At 38.9% G+C, this 22,592-nt stretch overlaps 1 protein-coding gene and 1 long non-coding RNA gene across 3 annotated transcripts in view; one reads left to right on the forward strand and one right to left on the reverse strand.

Annotated features, from left to right (window-relative positions):
* SGPP1 (sphingosine-1-phosphate phosphatase 1) overlaps positions 1-15,049 on the reverse strand; it is a 33,402-nt gene extending 18,353 nt beyond the window's left edge. Inside the window, exon 1 of the mRNA XM_077909570.1 lies at positions 14,296-15,049. Coding sequence (XP_077765696.1) covers positions 14,296-14,991 — 696 coding nt within the window. The 5' untranslated portion in view covers positions 14,992-15,049. The remainder of the gene's footprint in view (positions 1-14,295) is intronic.
* On the forward strand, positions 9,474-13,624 carry LOC144320713 (uncharacterized). 2 transcript variants are annotated; one of them, XR_013386326.1, is made up of 3 exons: positions 9,474-9,637; positions 11,220-11,436; positions 12,892-13,624. It is a non-coding gene; the product is annotated as an uncharacterized LOC144320713 (long non-coding RNA). The 2 variants fall into 2 exon arrangements; XR_013386325.1 differs by having other exon boundaries at positions 11,220-13,624.
* Positions 15,050-22,592: the final 7,543 nt, after the last annotated feature.

Below are 22,592 nucleotides of genomic sequence, written 5' to 3' on the forward strand. Positions count from 1 at the left end.
TGCCTTTTACATTTTGAAAATTACTATACTTAATTGCTCCTACTCCACTTAACCTCCCAAGTGCTGAAGCCACTCTATAAGAGCTATTGATACCTCAGGCTAGATTTGCTCCCAACTCTGAAGATTTGAATAGGAATTAAAAAAAAAATCTCCACAGATTCCATATTAGATACTGGAGAAACTCTCTGAGGCTTTGTAGTAAATAGGGCTAGATTATTCAAGAGACAATTAGATAAAAATTTCTTTGATAGATTGGAATTGGAATGAATGAATGAATTGGTAACTGCCTGGAAGACTGAATTTACTTTTTCTCTTGTTTCTACTCTGGTTTCCACTGAAACAAACAGGAATTTCTTGTTCATCTTAACTATCTGGAAAGCTGTAGTCTGCCTGCACGCAGCTATAAAATGATGTAAGCTAAAACATCTAGTCCTTCTCTTTATCACAAATCCTTTCCCTAGACAGGAATTGGAAAGAGATCCTATTTTATTAACCTAAGTCTACATCAAATAGTATAGTAATAAATAGTACATTCTTTATTGTGGTTTTTAATACAAAATGTACTTAAAATTATAATTAATATTTACTTGATGTGTTCTGTTGCTAAATTTACATGTTGTAATTTAAGAGTTCGCAAGAGAAACAGTAAGATGACATCAGATATGAATATGTCAAAAGGACAGATTGAATTGAAAATGTTGGGTGCCTCGGGAGTCTGCTTCTCCCTCTGCCCCTCCTGCCCACTCGTTCTCTCTCAGTTTCCCTGTCTGAAATAAGTAAAATCTTAAAAAAAAAAAAAAAAATAGAGCTCTAATGTTCATATACATTGACACAGTTATCTTTCTCCTAAAATCCTGTACCAAAGACATAGAAACGTGGGGCAAGGAATCCTATATAAAAATGTTTATCATGAAATTAAATATACCACACAATGAACAAATAAATATTTATTGATTATAATGTAATAGTTTAAAATAATGGATTTTTGGAGCTACACAAACCTAGCTCTAGCCATTTACTATATGTATTTATTGGGACTCTAAAAAATGTAAATAACAGGAATCAATTTATGTTGAGAGAAAGAGATGTATTGTAAGGGTACAGAGTATCTCATTGAGCCTTAAGGCAAAAGGAAGCTAAGCTTCAAGAAATTGAACTATAAACTAGACAGTCACAGGACCATTTCTTCTTCTTACATATCTGCCTCATCTTTTTCAGTGTAGTAGCAGCTTTTCTGCTCTTTAGTCTACATGGTAGTGGAGGTTTTTCAATATTTACTTCTTTAGTGAAGAAACCTGCCCAAACTCAGTACCTGTTCTCAAGTTCTGATGAAAAAGATGGCACAGACAAAATATGTGCCCTAAAGGTGAGGAACCCTTTGAGGGTTGTGAGCTAGGCTGACTCCCTAAAGGTGCCTACTTCAGGTGTGGGACATCGGGCTAGTTTCAAAATCTCTTTGCATCAGTTTCCTCATCTATAAAAGGAGAGGATAGTATCTGTAGTAAGGACAATTCTATAATAAAAGCTATTCTGCAAGAATATGAGAGTGTTTCATTCATTAAGAAAAAATTAGAGTTCTCCAGAGAAACAAAACCAGTAAGAGGTATGTAATACACAGAGATGGAGAGAGATTCATTGCAAGATTTGGCTCTATTATTGGATTTAAGGATCATGGAGGCTGCAAATACAAAATCTGCAGGGTAGGTCAGCAGACGGGAGATCCAGGAGGGAGTTGATGTAGCTCTAGTACCAAGACAGCAGGTGGGCAGAATCCCCTCTTCCTGGGTCCCTTTTCTCATGAGGCCTTCCATTGATTAGATGAAGCCCTACCAATATTATGGTAGGTGAACTTCTCAAAGTCTACCGATCGAAATGTCAATACCATCTAAAAAATATCTTCATAGAAACCTCTACAATAGTGTTTGACCAAAAATCTGGGTATTGTGGCCTAGCCAAGGGACATACAAAATTAACTATCACACATTATGTTAAATTAAAAAAGAATAAACACCATATACAATATGGTTGCAATTATTTTCAAATTGTAAGGAAATACCCAAAAATGTTAACATTAGATTTTTCCTATTTTTATTTTCTAAGTCTTCAATAAGCTTAGTACTTATCTTGCTTGTCCTTTTAGCAGCATTTAACAATATTAACTAGAGGCACCTGGGTGGCAGTTAAATGTCTGCCTTTCGCTCAGGTCATGATCTCAGAGTTCTGGGGTCAAGCCCTGAGTGGGGCTCCTTGCTCAGCAAGGAGTCTACTTCTCCCCCTTTTTCTGCCCCTCCCCCCATTTATGCTATCTCAAATAAATAAAATCTTGCAAACAAAAACCCCAATATTAACTACTGTCCTTTTCTAGAGATGCTCTTTTGCTTGTATCTTCCCTTTATAGTATATTCTTTGTATGATATTGTCCACTTTACAATTCTTTCTTCTGCAAACATCCCTGCTTAGACCCAGCAATGTGGCCCTGGAGACATGCTAATACTGTACAATCCCACTCTTTTGACTATGGCTATTGGATCAGGCATGGACACTTGGCCCTAGAGCAGTATATCCACTGGCTGGACTGAGCTGATTAGATTTTTTTCCTAATCATAATTTGAATGAAAGTCAGTCTCTGTTGTGTGCTTGAAATTGGAAATGACATAGAAGTAGGGGTAATGTAAGGCTGACATATGCATGCAAAAGCAGAGAAGCAGCAGAAATGAGAGACTATGCAACCCCAAGAAACGAAGATGGACAGCACTGCCTTTATTCTGATAGCATTCCAGAGGCCTGGCTCAAATCCTTCAGAAAGGCTGTCAGTAATTTCTTGACTTTGACTTCCATAGGATACCCTTTCTAGTCCTCAAATAAATTTTCCTTTTTTTTCTTAAGCTAGTAAAAATGGGTTACTAGAACCCCTACACACACACACACACACACACACACACACACACAGCCTCAGTTAGACAATCCCTAAGGTATCTTCTTACTTCTCGAACTACTACATGTCAGATTTCTGTTTCAGGTTCTTTTTACTCTATCCATTATTTAAATATATATGTCTTTAAAGGTTTTTTCCCTGACCCTTTGTTCTTCCCACTATCTGCACTCTATCCATTATTTAAATATTAATGTCTTTAGAGGTTTTTTCCCTTGACCCTCTGTTCTTCCCACTATCTGTACTCTACAAGGGCAGTACCATCCACTCTCAGCATTCATTCTGCAAAAGTATGCTGATGATACTAAGCCTGTCCAGGTCTCTGTCATGTTTAGAACTGCCTCCCAGATAACTGACACTATCTGGGTCAGGGGCCAGCAGAGTTTTTTTTGTAAAGACCAAATAGTAACTATCTTGGGCTTTGTGGGTTATATAGCCAGTGTTACAATTACTCAACTCTGCTGTTGTAGCACCACAGACATATATATATTATACACACACACACACACATATATTTATATAAATGTGTTCAAGAAGTTTTATGATTAGCCACTAAAATTATCAATTTCATACAATTTACATGTGTCACAAAATAATATTCTTGTGGCTTTGTTTAACTACGTAAGATGTAAAAAACCATTCATAGTTCACAAGTCACATAAAATCAGGTGGCAGGCCACTGTTTGTAGTCTCCTTATCTAAGATGTAAAAAACCATTCATAGTTCACAAGTCACATAAAATCAGGCGGCAGGCCATTGTTTGTAGAATCTCCTTATCTAGGTCTCCCATCTTCTCTCCCTTGAACTGGTGGAGTAACGTCTTACCAGGTCTGATTTCCCTGAGCATACAGATCATATTTTTGGTTTTTTTGCCCTGTTATCTGTAGGGCTTATGTTTTTGACTAGTACCTATTAGAAATGAAATAAATTTATATTTGTGGAAAAAAAATATATTTGTGGAATTTAATGTCATTATCTTTATTAAAGCTTTTTAGTCAACAAGACAAAATGTATACTTGCAACAGAAGAAATAAACTTGTCATTATTCTCAGTTGATACTATTTTCTATATAAAGAACAAATGAGATTTTATATATATAAATTATTAAATTACTGAAGAGTTGAAAAAAGTTGTTGTATATATAATCAATACATAAAAATCAAGCATGTTTCTATCTTCCAACAACAAAGTTATAATATTTGAATTTTAACAAGATATTATTCATAACAGTGACAAAAAATATAAAGTAACTACAAATAAATCTAACAGGTAATATACTTGATTTATATGGAGAAAATTCTAAAATTTCATTGAAATACATTTAAGAAAACCTAAGTAAATAAAATTTACCATAATCACAGATATATTCAGTATTGTAAGGTTATCAGTTCTCTCCACATTAATTTATAAATTCACTGCAATTTCAATAAAAGTCCAGAGTTTTTAATAGAAATTAAAGAGCTCATTCTAAAATGTATATTGAAAGCAAATACTCAAAAACAGCAAGATAATCTTGAAGAATAGGGTAAAGAACTTTCTTAAAAAATATATTAAGACTTACTCTAAAGCATTTGAAGTATGACAATGTTATTGATAAAGAGACAAAGAGATCAGTGAAACAATAGAGAACCCCAGAATCACATCCATACACACATGGTAACTTGATATGTAACTAAGTAGCATTACAGATAAGTGGAGAAAAGATGAACTATTCAAAAAATGGCATTAGGTCAATTAATTATCAGTGTGAAAAAAACTACATCAGAACCATATCGCATAATATATACAAAACCAACTAAAGGAAGTTAAAAGATTTAAACATGAAAGTGCTATTTTATCTTTCCAATAAAAAAATAGCCAGGGCCACCTAGGTCACTCAGTCAGTTAAGTGTCTAACTTCAGGTCAGGTCATGATCTCAGGGTCCTGGGATTGAGTGCCACGTTGGGCACCCTGCTTATTGGAGTCTGCTTCTCCATTTCCCTTTGCCTCCTCCCCCCTGCTCATGCTCTCTGTCTCTGTCTCAAATAAATAAAATTTTTTTAAAAATTACAAAAGGATATTTCCTTTTTTTTCCTTTAGCTAGAAAAACAAAATCTAAAGTACATACAGAAAACTGTATAAAGTAAAAACAGCAAGAGTAAGTAAAAAAATATTATAAAGCTACAATAAATAGAATAGTATGAGACAAATCATAGGACTCTAAATCATAGGAAACAAACTGAGGGTCACTGGAGGGGAGGAGGCTGGGGGAACAGGGTAATTAGGTGATTAACATTAAGGAGGGCATCTGATGTAATAAGCACTGGGTGTTATATAAGACTGATGAATCACTGACCTCTACCTCTGAAACCAACAATACATTATATGTTAATTAATTAAATTTAAATAATTTTTAATTTACAAATAAATAGAATATGGAGCTTGCAGACCTAAATAAATACCTATATTTAATATATGATAAAAGTGACAGTTCTACGTCAGTAGGGGAAAATGGACTATTCAATAAATGGTGCTATTGGGAAATATCAAGTTAGATTCCTTCCTCAAAGCAAGAGATAGTTCAAAGATTTAAGCATTAAAAAAAAAAACAACAACAACAACCCACAGAAGTGCTATAAGAAACCATAGTAGAATGCTATTCAAAATGTTACACAAAACCCAGAAACCATGATACAAAAGATACCTAAAAAGAAAATAATTCTGCTGGGGGACAAAAAAAAAAGAATAGGAAGAGAAGGAACAAGTTAGGAAAACATATTTCTAAATCACACATGGACAAAAGGCTAATTTGAGCACAATATAAAAAGCTTCAAAACCAATAAGTAACCCAAGAGAAACCAAAACATGTCCATGCAAAAACTTACACAAAACTATCCATAACAATGTTATTCAAAATAACCAAAAAGTAAAACCAAATGTCTATCAGCAGATGAAAAGATAAGTAAAATGTGATGGGATATTACTTGGCAATAAAAGGAATGAAGTACTGATACAAGCTATAATATGAATGAATCTTAAAACATGATAATGAAAGAAGCCAGCGGGGACGCCTGGGTGGCTCAGGTCGTGATCCTGGGGTCCTGGGATTGAGTCTTGCATTAGGCTCCCTGCATGAACCTTGCTTCTCCCTCTCCCTATGTCTCTGCCTCTCTCTCTGTGTCTTTCATGAGTAGATAAATAAAATCTTTTTAAAAATCAGCAGCAGCAGCAGCCAGCAACAAACTACATGCTGTATGCTTCTATTTATATGAAATGTCCAGAGTAGGCAAATCTATAGAGACATAAAGTAGATTAGTGGTTGTCTACGGTTGATTAGACAACCTAGGAATGGGGTGGGAGGAATGAGGAGTCACTACTATGGCTTTGGGGTTCCTTTGGGTGGTGATGAAAATGTTCTAAAGTTGACTGTGGTGACGGTTGCACAACTCTATGAATATATCGAAAGCCACTGAACTGCATATTTTAAATGGGTGAATTGTATGGTAAATGAATTACATCTCAATAAATTTTTTTAATACAAAAAACAAAAAACAGTAAGTAGAGGTAAGAGGATTTGTTTCTGCCCACAAAGGATTAACTGTTGTAATAACAGCTGTTCCATTGTAAACAGGCAGAAAACTAGACAAATTATATAAAACAACCATTTTCATATACTGGAAAACAAGCAGCACAGAACTATAATTCAGGAGAAAAGGGAAACAAATGAAATGAGCCCTATGATTGCCCTAGCTTGCTGCTAGAGGCAGTTTCCAGGCTGTAGCATGGGAGGAGGAACCAAAACAAAGTCTAGCAGTCTCACTGAGTTAAGGGGAAGAAGAGTGGAATTCTGAGGCCAAAGCAGCCATTTATTTGCAGGACATAACACTAGAGAGAGGAATGCGCACAGAGAATGAGCCCCAGTGATCTGTAGGGGGTTGGGGGGGTGTCTCTGCAAATTGTTTGAGTACCAATGTGTGCACGCATGGAGTTAAAGTCCACCAAGCTGGGGAAAACTACCAGAAAATAGTAGGCCAAACAATATCCAAAGTTCACCGGGGCCTGGAATTGCTTTCCCACCAGGCAGAATACTAAGGGAATTGGGCAGTCTTTATAAGGTTATTGCCTAGAGAGCCTGGCTAGCTCAGTTGGTAGAGCATGAAACTCTTGATCTCAGGGTTCTAAGTTCAAGTCCCATACTAAGTGTAGAGATTACTTAGAAATAAAATCTTAAAAAAAAAAAAAAAGGTTATAACCTTGGCAGTGAGGCCAAAGTAGCTCTAAACTATGGCTATTCTGAACCCTCTCTAGAAGCTTAAACTGACAAGTAATTTAAATGTAACCACAATAAAGTCCAACACAATTTAAGGGAACACAACAAAATCAAAAACTCTATAAAAATTACTGACACAAAGAAGCCAGAGAATATGATCCATAACCAAGAGAAATGTGAGAATCACACAAAGATAACAAAGATGATGGAATTAGTGAATAAGAACCTTAAAACACTATTAAAATCTATCAAGAGGGCAGCCCGGAGGCGCAGCGGTTTAGCGCCACCTGTAGCCTAGGGCGTGATCCTGGAGACTCTGGATTGAGTCCCACATCAGGCTCTCTGCATGGTGCCTGCTTCTCCCTCTGCCTCTCTCTCTTTCTCTCTGTGCCTCTATGAATTAAAAAATAAAATAAAAATAAAAATAAATAAAAAAATAAAATATTTCAAGAATGTAAAAGAAAATAGGAACATAATGAGTGGAGAAATGGAAGATTAAAAAAAACATCCAATTGGAGCTTCTAGCATATAAAATATATAGTATCTGAAACAATATCCCATCCTAGTTGAGGAGTCTACCAGAAAATAAGACACTGCAGAAGAAAGATCAGTGAACTTGATGTCATAGCAATCGAAAGGATCCCAAATGAAGCACAGAGTGCAAAAATACTGCAGTCATCATCATCACATCAGTGATCTGTGAGTGACCAGTGTTAAGCAATTTAAGATACATGAAACTGACATTCCAGAACGGGGGAAGAATGGAGAAAAAAATCTAGAAATGCTGGAACGTGACACAAAAATAATACTGTTATTACTGTGAGTTTTATAACATGTAAATGTAAAATGTATGACAACAATAATACAAAGGAGGGGAGAAGGAAAAATGTAAGTATACTGTGGTAAGGTTCTTTTTTTTTTTTTTTAAGATTTATTTATTTATTCAAGAGAGACACAGAGAGAGAGGCAAGGACATAGGCAGAGGGAGAAGCAGGCTCCCCGTAGGAAGCCTGATGCAGGACTTGATCCCAGGACCCCAGGATCACGCCCTGAGCCAAAGGCAGACACTCAACTGCTGAGCCACCCAGGCATCCCTGTGGTAAGGTTCTTATGCTATACTTGAAGTAGTATAACATACTTAAAGGTAGGGCAACAGTTAAGAAATAAAACAAAACAAAAAGAATAGTTTAAAAAATCGGTAAGTAAAATGCCAGCAATCTAATAGGAAAAAATATATGAGAAAGGTCTGAATAGGCAGATTTGGAATAGTCAACTTACTAAATAAATTATGCCATGTTAATATAATGGATCAGGAGTGCCTGGGTGCCTCAGTCGGCAGTTAAGTGTCCAACTCTTTTTTTTTTTTTTTTTTTTATGATAGTCACACAGAGAGAGAGAGAGAGAGAGAGAGAGGCAGAGACACAGGCAGAGGGAGAAGCAGGCTCCATGCACCGGGAGCCCGATGTGGGATTTGATCCCGAGTCTCCAGGATCGCGCCCTGGGCCAAAGGCAGGCGCCAAACCGCTGCACCACCCAGGGATCCCAAGTGTCCAACTCTTGATTTCAGCTCAGGTCATGATTCCAGAGTCCTGGGATCCAGCCCTATGTCAGGCTCCTTGCTCAGTGATGAGTCTGCTTGAGATTTTCTCTCCTTCTCCTTCTGCCCTTCCCCCTGCTCTTGCATGTGCACTCTCTCTAAAATAAATCAATCTTAAAATATATATATTGGGGATCCCTGGGTGGCGCAGCGGTTTGGCGCCTGCCTTTGGCCCAGGGCGCGATCCTGGAGACCCGGGATCGAATCCCACATTGGGCTCCCGGTGCATGGAGCCTGCTTCTCCCTCTGCCTGTGTCTCTGCCTCTCTCTCTCTCTCTGTGACTATCATAAATAAATTAAAAAAAAAATAAATAAATAAATAAATAAAATATATATATTGGATTATAATGTAAATGTGAAAAAATTACATAGCTCTATATAATATGGAGAGGTACTAATAATACAGTAGCATAATGTAATTTTGCAGCCAAACTGTCTAGGTTTGAATCTAGGCTCTGTTATGTACTTGCAGAGTCATCTGGAGCAAATTAAAATCCCTCTGCCTCAGTTCCTTCTGTAAACCAGTGATAACACAAGATTTTGTGGGGATCAAAAGAATTGTTACATAAAGCATTTAAAACAACTGTTAAGCACAAAGTTAGTACCCATTAACTGTTGGGTAAAAGAAAAGGAAAATCTTTTCCACAATATATTTCTAAATGAAAAAAGCAGGGTCCAGAACAGTATAGTATGTTAACATTTGTATGAAAAATAAACTATACAGATACATGTCTACAACAGTTAAGACTCTCTAGAAGGCTAAACAAGAAACTTACAACAATGAATCCTGGAAAATAGATTCTGGTAGCTGTGGAACAGAAAAAGAAGAGAAATGCCCTCTCCTTTTCATTTTCTCATGTAAGTATTAAATATTTAATATTTTATAAAGTATTCCCTATTCAAAAAATAAATTTAATTAATTTTAAATCAGGGACACTTGGGTGGCTCAGTGGTTGAACGTTTGCTTTTGGCCCAGGTTGTGATCCCAGGGTCTGGGATCGAGTCACACATCAGGCTCCTTGCAGGAGCCTGTTTCTCCCTCTGCCTAGGTCTCTGCTTCTCTGTCTGTGTCTCTCATGAATAAATAAATAAATAAAATATTTTTAAAGATTAATTTTAAATCAAGAATAATAAGCACTTATAAAATCAGAAAATGTGCATTTCAAACACAAGTATGACAGCAGATAAAAAGAAATCAAAGACCAAACCAGTCTGATTTTTTTAATAAACTGTTTTCTCGCAGAATTACCAGGGATCAGTTTCCACTGGTTCTTGCAGCCTTTTCTAGTCTTCATTTGTCATCTGTTACCCACTTTTGTATCTCTTACTTCTTGTCTTCCTTTTATCTTTTTATGATCTCTGATATCTTCATTATCTACAGTAAACTATATTTTCATAAAATATGTGCTTTTCTTTTCCAAAGCTCTCATGTTTATGACATTTTTTATTTATATTAGGAAGATAGAGGAAAAGGGTGAGAAAATTAACACTGATCTCATTCAACAACTTAATATGTTTACAATATTTGTAGATATTGCATACGTATGTATATACACATTATCATCTCAAGGCATATAAAAACTGTTTTTGTAGTTTAAGACACAATCATATATGTTTCAAAAATATTTGTTATTGCAAAGATTCTTTAAAAATCACACAGCATGATTTGAAGAGTTTTCTGCATAAGTCTTGTAAGATTGAAATTTGCCCCTTGAGACTTACTAGCTATGTTACTTTGTCAAGTTACTGAACCTCCCTCTACTGTAGTTTTCTGACCTGTACACTTGTATTAATAGTAGAGCCAAACACTGGGGTGTTTTAAGAGTAGACTAAATCAGGTAACAGACCTTTCAAAAAATGTCTGACCTATGGTAAGACCTTCATAAATGTTAATAATGTTAATAATAGAATTACTATTATTATTATTAAAATTAGTGAAAGGATACTGACTAGTTGGGAATGGGTCTGGCAAAAAGTGATGACAATAATTTTTTCTAAATGAAATTAATTCTAAACTTTCTTAATGTCATTAAATCAAGTATAAAATTAGAACTCGGGATGCCTGGGTGGCTCAGCGGTTGAGCACCTGCCTTTGGCTCAGGGCGAGATCCTGGAGTCCTGGGACCAAGTCCCACATCGAGCTCCTTGAATGGAGCCTGCTTCTCCCTCTGCCTGTATCTCTGCCTCTCTCTCTCTCTCTCTCTCTCTCTCATGAATAAATAAAATCTTAAAATAAAATAAAATAAAATAAAATAAAATAAAATAAAATAAGAGCTCATTATATGCCATAGTATTTAAGAATTAAGAATTTTTATTTTTTGAAAGAACATGCAAAAATAAATACAAAAGGAGTGCTTTATTTTTAATGATCAATTATTCTTCAAAGGACTATGTGCTTATTAATACCTGCTGACCCTTCCTATTTTTTTTCCCAATTAAGGCTACAAAAAATTCCAACAAATAATATGAGAGCAAGAATTATCATCCTGGCTAATGGATCTCAAGTTAATCCCTGGAGAAATGCCATACATTTTCTCTCTTGCATCACCATGAAAAAACATTCTTCTAGTATCAACCGCTTGGAGTCACACTGTTCTGATCTCTTTTGATATTATAACACACCTTAAAAAGATTCAAAGACTGGAATTGCATAAAAGGTGAGACAACAATATTGGAGAAATATAAAATATATTTGAAGGATCAAGAGTTAATTTTACTGGAAGACATTTAAGAAAGTTGAGATTTTTCCTCAAAAATCTTTGGGAACCTTCAGTAAAACACAGTACACCCTCACTTAGCTAGCTAATGGATCAGAATCTCTGAGAGTAAGGTGCTTCAAACAAGTCTCCCAGTAATTTTTTTGGTTTATTGTCATTTTAAGAACAAATGAGGACTAATGAAACAGAAGGGGTTAATTAAAAAGGCTCTGCATAGGCGGTGAACCTTGAGCAGATTTCAAGTGGAACATTAAGTGACAGGGAGGAGTTCAGTAGTTAATCCACGCCAGAGGGACGGTATGTGAGTACACTCCGCTTCCAGAGCTGGTTCAGCATCCTAGGCAGAGAAGTGACCACACTAGTCCTGAATAAGCTGTGGGGGCCTAACAAGGTCAGGACTGTCAACCAAAACTACTATTAGAAAAACACCAGGCTTCTATTGTCTAATTCTTACCATCCGAGATTCCAATATATTTTTTCATTACCCACTCTGGAAATAAAACCCTTCAAACTACCACAATACTAACTGACAGAGCATAAGACCAAAACAACTTAAGCAAAAGAAGGTACTTTTGTTTTCTTTTTTAAGAAGTAAAAAGGTTAAAAAAGTCATTTTAGTTTTTATACTAGATTATTATAAACATTTATAAACAGAACTTCCATACAAGGGAGCCTTTCTTCTCTACCAGCTAACCGAAAGACAAACAAGTATTCAAATTTAGAAGCTTACTCAAATTTAGAGTAAAAAAATATAAGAAATTGAACCTAATGTTATAAGATTAATTCTAATAGGTCAGTTTCCACATCTGTAAAATAGCTTGAGACTAAGTGATTTCTAAAGTCTCATCTAGCTCAATGTCTAAAATTGAGATCTACAAATTGCTCAGACTTTGATTTAAATATACTAGATTATTCAAAAACTATGATGTAAGCTTATTCTGACAATTCAAATAACCCTGAATGTCAGAATACTAATATCTACAATCCATAAATGATCAGTAGTTTTCAGACTTCCTGTTAGCATGTGTTCTGACTAAATGATGAGCAAAAAATAACTCTTTTCTCTTACTTGGACTGCTAATATTAACAGCATGCAACATAGCTACTCGTTGAGGAGTTCTAAAAGGCCCTAAAGTAATGGAATCCTGAAAGTCTCATAAAAATAAGAGAAACATCATTAGCTAACTAGTAAATACCATGCCGAAAGTAACTCAATGACAATCTTAAATCTGAACTATTTAGATTATAAAATGTAAGATCTTTATCTATCATGCAAAAATGGCAGTACTACTTTATAATCTGAGTATCATCTCTATCTCCTTTGGCTAAATAGGAAAGAACAAAACTGTCCATGGTACTCTCCCCTCGTAATTCTGTCATTCTTACTCTGCACAGTATGTGTTTTCCATGTTATTGTGAGAGAGAGGTGCTGCACAGAAGTGCCCATAGGGACCGAGACTTTATCTATACTGGAATTGAATCTGGAAAAAGTAAGTTTATCTGAATGGAGTTTTACACAGAATTGAGTATTTCTCAATGTAAGATGATTTTGTGCTCTAATGAAAAAAAAAATCGAATAAGTCTGATTCTTTAGATTGTCCATAATTACTAACTTAATTCTTAAATTAAGGGACTGGTCTGCAGGAGGAACAAAGCTCCTTACCATTAAAAAAAAAAAAAACAAGACATCAGTTTAAGCATCAATTTTGCTTCCATAGAAAAGAATTAGTTTTCAGACCCAAGTAAAATTTATAGACCATGAAAAAGTAAAAAAATGGGAGGCCAAAAAAGTAGGCAAAATACTAAATGTTTAGCATTAGAAACTCATCCCTGATTGTCAGCCTGGCCCTGCTATCTATCACACATGTCATTTTTACAGACCTACTAGTCTGACCAAGAACCCTAATTTTAAGAAAGACTTTAAAAGTATGCATTTTTAGGGCAGCCCGGGTGGCTCAGCGGTTTGGCGCCGCCTTCAGCCCAGGGCGTGATCCTCGAGACCCGGGATCGAGGCCCGCGTCGGGCTCCCTACATGGAGCCTGCTTCTCCCTCTGCCTGTGTCTCTGCCTCTCTCTCTCTCTCTCCGTGTCTATCATGAATAAATAAATAAAATCTTAAAAAAAAAAAAGGATGCATTTTTAAAGTGAATGCAACAATAATCCTAGAGTAGCTCAACAACTGACACTACAGATCAGTGATTCAGAAGATAATTAAACTTTGGGTCTATTAGCAAATTAGCAACCACACCCCTTAAAAAGACAACTCGGGCAGTGTTCCATTAACTTTCATAAACAGTGACTTTCGTTTAAAATTCATTACTTCATTGCCTCGGACGACCATATTTGTTTTGGAATTTACACTAAGGTTTTACAAACATTGTTCCCTGAGTAAAGCTAAAGACTTTTCCCGAGGCGGAAAGAGAATTAGTTTGGGGGAAGGCACTGTATATTATGGTGAAACTGGGTCTTCGTTACCGAACGATTAAAATATAAGAACAATTAATTACAGTTATATTCGGTGCATCACAGGAATTAAAACCACTCACAAAACCAAAGCCCAATGATAATGCCAGCCCACCAGCAGCGTTTCCTTTGGGTTCTAAGAAAGGCACTGCTATAAAAGAATATAGTTTGACAGCTGAGTCTCTGTGTCCACCCGACGACTTAATTGTTTGAGACCTAGAGAGGGCCCGTTGGCGGGGAACTGTGAAGACCGGTGGAAGGCGAGGTTTGGGAGGGAAACGGGCAATTTAAAACAACTGCGGGCAGTGAGGAGCGCTCCCCCGGGCCCCGCCCTTACCTGCCAGCGGCCGTAGGTGAGCAGGACCATGGCGATGGGGATGGCGGTGCCGGACATGGCGTGGGTGGAGGGCATGCTGTACTCGGAGTTGTAGAAGACCTCCAACTTGACCACGGGCGGCGAGGCGGGCCGCGGCCAGCGGATGACGTCCTTGGTGCACTGGCCCAGGTACATGACCAGCACCCAGATGACCACCAGCCGCCGGCCCACCAGGGCGTCCAGGTTCCAGATCCAGAAGGGGAAGAACAGGATGTAAAAGAGCTCGTTGCCCAGCTCCGTGCCGAGGCAGAACAGGTAGTAGAGCGGCCAGTTGCTCACGTGGGCCAGCTCGCCCTCCTCGTCCGTCAGCGAGTTGCGGCGCAGGGCGCCCACGCGCCGCGGCGAGGCCGGGCCCAGCTCGCTCGCCAGCCCGTTCCGCACGCCGTTGGGGGCGCCGCGGCCGCCGGGCTTGGCCGGACACTGATTGCGGCCGCCGCCGGGCGGCTGGGGGCCTGCGGACGCCCCCAGCTGCGGCTCCCGGCGCCGGATGCCGCGGGCGAGGGGCGCCTCCGCCTTCTCATCCTCCCCCTGAGCGGCGGCGGGCCCGGCGGATCGGCGCGGAAGCGCTTCCACCCCGCACAGCCGCTGGAAACGGGCCACTTTCTGCGGCTCCTGCAGACGGCCCGCCAGCTGGGTCAGGCGCTGCCTCAGCGACATGATAACGGGACCCGGCGGCCCGCGGACGGGCGGACGGCGGCGGCGGCGGCGGCGGCGTGCAGGGCGGGCCGGCCCCGGCGCAGTCCCGAGCCGTCCCCGCGCGCCGGGCGGGCCAGTGGCAGCGGCGCCCAGCGGCACCCGGTCGGCTCTGCCCGGCGACGGCGCCTCAGGCCGCAGCGGCCGCCGCGCGCGCCCCCGCCCCCGCCCCCGCCCCGGACCCCTCCCCCTCCCCCTCCCCGGACGGCCGCGCGCGCCCCCGCGCCCCCTCCTCTCCTCTCCCCTCCCCTCCCCTCCCCTCCCGCGCGCGCTCCGCCCCCGCCCGCGGCCTCCACGCGCCGGCGCGCGCAGAGCCCCGCCCCCGCCCCGCCCCCGCCCCGCCCCCCGCCCGCTGCCGCCGGGAGAGGGGGCCCGGCCGCGAGGGGCCGCCCGGAGCGCATCCGGAGGCGTCTGGGCGCTGAGGCTCGGCGGGGCGGCCGCCGGGAGACGTTCGCCTCGGCCTCCAGCGGGCGTCGCGGCGCCCGGCCCCTCCCCCGCCTCCCTCCGGCTGAGGTGCGGGGCTCCCCTCTGACCGGGCGTCGGCCCCGAGAGGCCGCGAACGAGGTGCGGGCGGTGCGAGCGGCGGAGCACCGGACGGGCTCCCGGCCCGCACGCACACGGTACCGGCGACTGAAGGCGGAATAACCACCGTGGGCTCGGGATCGCCGGCCTCGGGCACCTCGGGGCTGCGCTGGCGGTTCGGGTCCTGACGCCGCGCGCCGGCGGACCCCGTGGCCGGCCCCGTGCAGGTCCCGCGGCGGGAGGCTGCCCAACGTCAGACCCCACGGCACAGCCGCGCGGGACTCCGGCGTGGGATCCCCCTTTCAAGAATTCTACTAGCTAGTGGGGTTGCGCGCGGGAAATGCAATTGGTGGCTGAAAGCAGCGTGTAGGCTTTTGGGGTTTTTTTTTTTTGAGCTTGATGAGGCTGATGTAGAGGCTTGGCTTGCATGCCTCACAAGTTGCAGACTTGACTTCTAGAAAATGTAGAGTTCGTATTAGAAGGCCTCGGAGCTCTAATTCCAGGAAGTTGCTTCAGGTAAGGAGGAGGTCTGTAATTAAAGAATTTGAACCTCTTCCAAGGAACACGCTGGAAATTTCCCCTCCGGTGTCATTAGAAATATTTTCCTTCGGAGAGTTAGTCTCCTCCCCCCACTCCACTTGCTAGGCTGTGAGTAAATCATCCTCCTTGTCTTAAAGTTGGCTCACAGTATAAATGAGAGACCCAGGTAGCAGATGGTAAATGCTAAACTGGAGACCTCCGCAAACACGCTCTGGGAAGGAGAAGAGCCAAATTGACTAGGGACACAGGAAAGGTAAAAAAGGGGCCCTCTTGAGTTAAGAAACTCTCTCTCATTGTTAGAGAGCAAGATAAGAATAGGCGGACACACTGAGGAGGAGAGAAGATGAATCAAGACGGAATGGAAACGTACAAAGATGTGTTTGGTTAACCATAGCCCATAGAATCAGAGTAGGAAGAGTCAGTGGTTGGAATGGGGTTAGAAAGAGGGCGTGGGACAAGACTGCTAAGACCTTGAATGTCAAGCTGGAGATTTTGTTCTGTAGGCAGTGGGGAGCCATGGAAGGCTTTGAACCTAGGGAGTGACACCATCAGAACTGTGTGCTTTAGAAAGGTAACTAAGAGTGAAAGTATCAGTGAGGGTGACAGTACATGAGAGACACCTAGCTCTGGGAAACGAACAAGGGCTGGTGGAAGGGGAGGTGGGCAGGGGGATGGGTTGGGTGATGGGCACTGAGGGGGCACTTGGTGGGATGAGCACTGGGTGTTATGCTATATGTTGGCAAATTGAACATCAATAAAAAAGAAAAGAAAGAAAGAAAGAAAGAAAGAAAGAAAGAAAGAAAGAAAGAAAGAAAGAAAGAAAGAAAGAAAGAAAGAAAGAAAGAAAGAAAGAAAGAGAAAGAAAGAAAAGAAAGAAGAAAGAAAGAAAGAAAAGAAAAGAAGAAAAGAAAACTAAGAAGGAAACCAAAGATCAATTGCCAGAGGGTAACTAAGAAGGAAACCAAATATCAATTGCCAGAGGTCAGAGACCAAAGTCCAGGTAAATAATTAGAAGATTATTGCGCTAGTCAGATGAGAGAGAATGAGAACCTGAACCAGGACTATGGTTCTGGGAACCGAAAGGAAGAGGGATAGATTTGAAAAGGATTTTGGAAGTAGGAAAAAGTTAAAAGTATTTCATTTGAATTCATAGGTCTGCAGGCAAATAATAATAGTCCATCCTGATTTGGAACACATTGTGTCTAATATTGAGACATTTATAATCTAAGACGGAGACAAAAAACATGAGAAAACATGTAAGTATGTTCAAAGATGTAAAGGCAGGCATACCAAACAGTTCAAGGAAGTGAGACCCAAGCAATCACTACACAGAGTAAGCAGAGAGGAGGCTTTTTGGGTTACCTATGAATGGTTCTGTGAAATGGATCATTAGCTGGCATTTGAAAACAAGGAGCAACTTGTACAGAGAAAGGTGGGAACAGCCCTCAGTGAGGCAGTTTACACATGTTCTTTTGTCAAAATAATTCGTCTATAAAGGAATTATTCAGATACAAGGAATTTCCAATTCTGGGGATTCATTAGCCTAAAGATAGCAGAGGAAGAGGAAAATATGGAAAAGTAGAAGTGATATGTATATCTTAGGGTTAAATTATGACTTCTTCAACATGACATATTTTGTCAGAATGCAATATTCTCTTTAAAGGTAAAAGAGAGGGCAGCCCTGGTGGCACAGCAGTTTAGCGCCACCTGCAACCCAGGGTGTGATCCTGGAGACCCGGGATCCAGTCCCACATCGAGCTCCCGGCATGGAGCCTGCTTTTCCCTCTGCCTGTGTCTCTGCCTCTCTCTCTCTCTCTCTCTCTCTCTCTCTGAATAAATAAATTTAAAAAAAATAAATAAATAAAGGTAAAAGAGAGATGATGGGGAAATGAGAATGTGGCCTATGACTGCACTGAAGAGAAAAATAATGTGAGTTGACAAAACTTGAAAGGGCTGATGCTGTCCTGCTGGTGCTGTAAATCTGTTAAGTATAAGGACAAGGCCAAAAGCACCAAACCACCGTGATGAAAAGAATAGTTCTGGTGGGTTTTATTTACACTTACTCTAACCTTTTCATCTTGAAACTTAATAGGAATTTAACTCAATGGAAGGTTAAAATATAAACATTCTGTGGCAAGCATTTTTATAACAAAGCATAAACATTATTTTAAAAGAAAAACATTGCTACCAAGTAAGGATATGGCTATCTGGGTGTGATAGTCAAATGTCTTAGTTTCTGTTGTATAATTAACATGTTAAATGAATTTTGTTAGATCCTTCTTTGTACTTCAGTTTAACTTTATGTAATATTAAAACCTTTTTGAGATATGTGAACTATAGATGCAAAGTATTGCTGTCATTTCTAAATGAAGCTTTCATAAAAGTAGTAGAGAAACACAATATATACTCTTAACCTTGGTCATTTTACCTTCCTCAACTAATTTAAATCAAGTTGTTTTTTATCATACTAGGTTGAGGTAAAGCATTGATTCAACAACTTTTACAATGAAGTCTTAAGAACTTTACCTTGGAAACACATCTTCTAAGTAATGTAATATTTAAAACTATGTTATACATATTGTATATTTGAAAGTTACTCAGATAATAGACCTTAAAAGTCCTCATCATAAAAAAAGATGATGGATGTTAACTAAAATTGTGGTAATCATTTTGTGATATATTCATAAATCATTATATACTTTAATACAAACTTTTTTGTCAATTATATCTCAAACTGGGAAGAAAAAACTATGTTACTTAATAAGAAAATTCAGTTTAAACTGAATATCATCAATTTATTTTCTCTTGCCTAGAACACAACTTAATTTTTTGTTCATTAAACTACAAAATGTATATATTGCAAAACTATCCTAAATTATTACTGTTAACTATTGGTAAAATATTTTTGGCATGTAGATGGCAACATGTAGTACATTATGGGAATCAATAAATAGTGAATATGAATTTGTTATTTTTGAAATATTAAACCTGTTTATTAAATTCTTTGCATATATACCTAGTGATTTTGTCCTGCATCTTTGATTTCTTTTATAATTCGAAAAAAAGGATTTCTTCTGAATTCTCAAAAAGATGCCTATATAGCACAAAGTAAAATGTGATAAATATACATAAAATTTTATGATTAACAGATAATGAGTTTTCTATGCTTTATATTTTTTTGTGCCCCAACCTTTCAACATTTCTAAGAAAAAAAAAAAAAAAAAACCTTACAGAAGATGATTGGAAAGTATTCTAGGCAACAAAATTACAGCCTCTCAGTCATGCTGGTAGAGATGACCATGGAATTCTTACCTAGTTTTATTTTACCCCAAATTTGTAGTAGGTTTTTTTTTTTTTTTAAACCATTCTTTTGGGCAGCCCGGGTGGCTCAGCGGTTTAGAGCCTGCCTTTGGCCCAGGGCATGATCCTGGAGACTTGGAATCGAGTCCCACGTCAGGCTCCCTGCATGGAGCCTGTTTCTCCCTCTGCCTGTGTCTCTGCCTCTCTCTCCCTGCCCCCCCCCCCGCCCTGTCTCTCACGAATAAAGTCTTTAAAAAACAACAACAACATTCTTTCCCCTAAGATTTTCCCCCTTTGTTAACATCTCTTTCTAGTTCCAATTTTCTTATTCTTAACATCTGATACATGGCTTTTCTCCCCTCACCCTCAAGAAATGATTGGAAATACGGGTATATACCCAACTCTGAAGATTTATTTTTAATTCAAGACTTGAAATCTCTAGCCACATCTGCCCATTCACCATTCCAGACATTTTGGTAGGTATTGACCTCCCCTAATATTACTATCTTAGTAATATACTAGATTCTCCACTGATCAGAATGGTTAATTTTCTAAAGAACATAAACTGTTTTTACGAACTTTAGCCCCTGGTGAAAATATTTATAAAATGTGTTTGGTATATTTTCTTTCTCCTTTTTTTCTATCTTTTTATTGAGGTATAATTAACAACATTATGGTAGCTTCAGGTGTACAACTTAGTAATTCAACATTTGGATACATTGCAAAATATCACAGTAAGTCTCATTACCTTTGTACCATCTGTTACAAAGTTAACACAATATTATTGACTATATTCCCCATGCTGTACATTATATCCCCATGACACATATATTTTAGTACTGGAAGTTCGTATTTCTTGATCCCCTTTGCTCATTATCTCCCCCCATTAATCCTCTTCCCCTCTGGCAATCACCAATTTGTTTTCTCTATGAGTCTGGGCTATGTTTTGTTTTGTTTGTTTGTTTTGTTTTTTAGGTTCCACATAAAAGTGAAATCATGTATTTGTCTTTCTCTGTGATTTATTTCACTTAGCAGAATACCTTCCAGGTCCACCCGTGTTGTGGCAAATGGCAAAATTTCATTCTTCTTAATAGCTGAGTAGTATTCTATTGTATATCTACCACATCTTCTGTATCCATTCAACCATCAGTAGACACTTAGATTGTTTCCATATCTTGGCTATTGTAAATAATGCTTCAACAAGTATAGGAATGTATACATCTTTTCCAATTAGTGTTTTCTTTTTCTTCAGATGGAATACTTAGCAGTGGAATTACTTCATCACATGGTAGATCTATTTTTAATTTTTTTAGGAATCTCCACACTGTTTTCCATAGTGGCAGCACCAATTCCTACCAATAGTCCACAAGAGTTTCTTTTCCTCTACAACCTCATCTAACCTTGTTATTGCTTATTTTTTTGATAATAGCTACTCTGGCAGGTATGTGGTGATATATATATTTTTTAAGATTTTATTTATTCATGAGTGTCACAGAAAGAGAGGCAGAGACACAGGCAGAGGGAGAAGCAGGCTCCATGCAGGGAGCCCGATGTGAGACTCGATCTCAGGAATCCTGAGCCAAAGGCAAATACCCAACCACTGAACCACCCAGCCGTCCCATATATGGTGATATTTCATTGTGGTTTTGATTTACATTTACCTGATGATTAGTAATATTGAGCATCTTTTTATGTGCCTGTGACCTTCTGTATGTTTTCTTTGGAAAAATATCTATTCAGATCTTTTGCCCACTTTAATATTGGAGTTTTTTTGGTTATTGAATTGTATGAATTTTTAAATATGTTTTGGATATTAAATATGGGAAATACCTTCTCCCATTTGGTAGGGGGACTTCTCCCTTTGCTGATGGTTTTCTTTGCTGTGTGGAAGCTTTTCAGTTTGATGTACTCCCACTTGTTTATTTTTGCTTTTATAGCCCTTACCTTTGGAGTCAGATCCAAAAAATATCACTGATACTGATGTCAAGGACATCACTGCCTGTTTTATTCTACGAGTTTTATGGTTCCAAGTCTTGCATTCAAGTCTTTAATCCATTTTGAGTTAATTTTTATAAATGATGCAAGATAATGGTCCAGTTTCATTCTTTTGCATGTAACTGTTCAGTTTGCACAACATTTATTAAAGACACTATCCTTTCTCCATTGTATATTTTTGCCTCCTCTGTCATAAATCAATTGACCATATATATGCGGGTTTACTTCTGAGCTGTCTTTCCTAATTCACTGATCCATGTGTCTGTTTTTGTGCCAATTCCATGCTATATTAATTGCTATAGCTTCGTAGTATTGTCTGAAATAGGGAATGTGATACCTCTGGCTTTATTTTTATTTCTCAAGATTATTTTGGCTATTCAGGGTCTTTTGTGGTTCCATATAAATTTTAGGATGATTTGCTCTAGTCCTATGAAAACTGCCATTAATTTTGATAAGGTTTGCATTTATTCCGTAGACTGTTTTGGGTAGTATGGGCATTTTAACAATATTTATACTTCCAATCCATGTGCATGGAATATCTTTCCATTTATTTGTGTCTTCTTGAATTTCTTACATCAATGTCTTATTTTTTTGGTGTACAGGTCTTTCACTTCCTTGGTTAAATTTATGCCTAGGTATTTTATTGTTTCCAATGCAGTTGTAAATGGGATTATTTTCTTGATTTCCCTTTTTGATCGTACATTATTAGTATATAGAAATGCAACAGATTTTTATACATTAATTTTGTATCCTACAACTTTACTAAATTAATTAATTATTCCTAACGGTTTTTGGTGGTGTCTCTCGGGTTTTCTATATATAGTATGTCATCTTCAAATAGTGACAGTTTTACTTTTTCCTTTCCATTTTGTGTGCTTTTATTTCTTTTTCTTGCTAGTTGATATGGCAAAGACTACAAATACTGTATTGAATAAAAGTGAGAAGAAGAGCACCTGGCCAGCTCAGTCAGAAGAGCATGTGACTCTTGCTTTCAGGATTATGAGTTCAAGGCACAGTGGGTACAGATATTACTAAAAAATAAATACATTAAACTTAAAAACAAAGGTGGGGAGAATGGGCATTCTTGTTTATTTCTGATCTTAAAGGAAAAAGCTTTCAGCTTTCAGCTTTTGCCATTAAGTATAGTATTAACTGTGCATTTGTCATATATGGTCTTTATTTACGTTGAGGAATGTACTCTATACTGT

This window comes from Canis aureus, chromosome 9 (genome assembly GCF_053574225.1).
Source record: "Canis aureus isolate CA01 chromosome 9, VMU_Caureus_v.1.0, whole genome shotgun sequence".
NCBI lineage: Eukaryota > Metazoa > Chordata > Mammalia > Carnivora > Canidae > Canis > Canis aureus.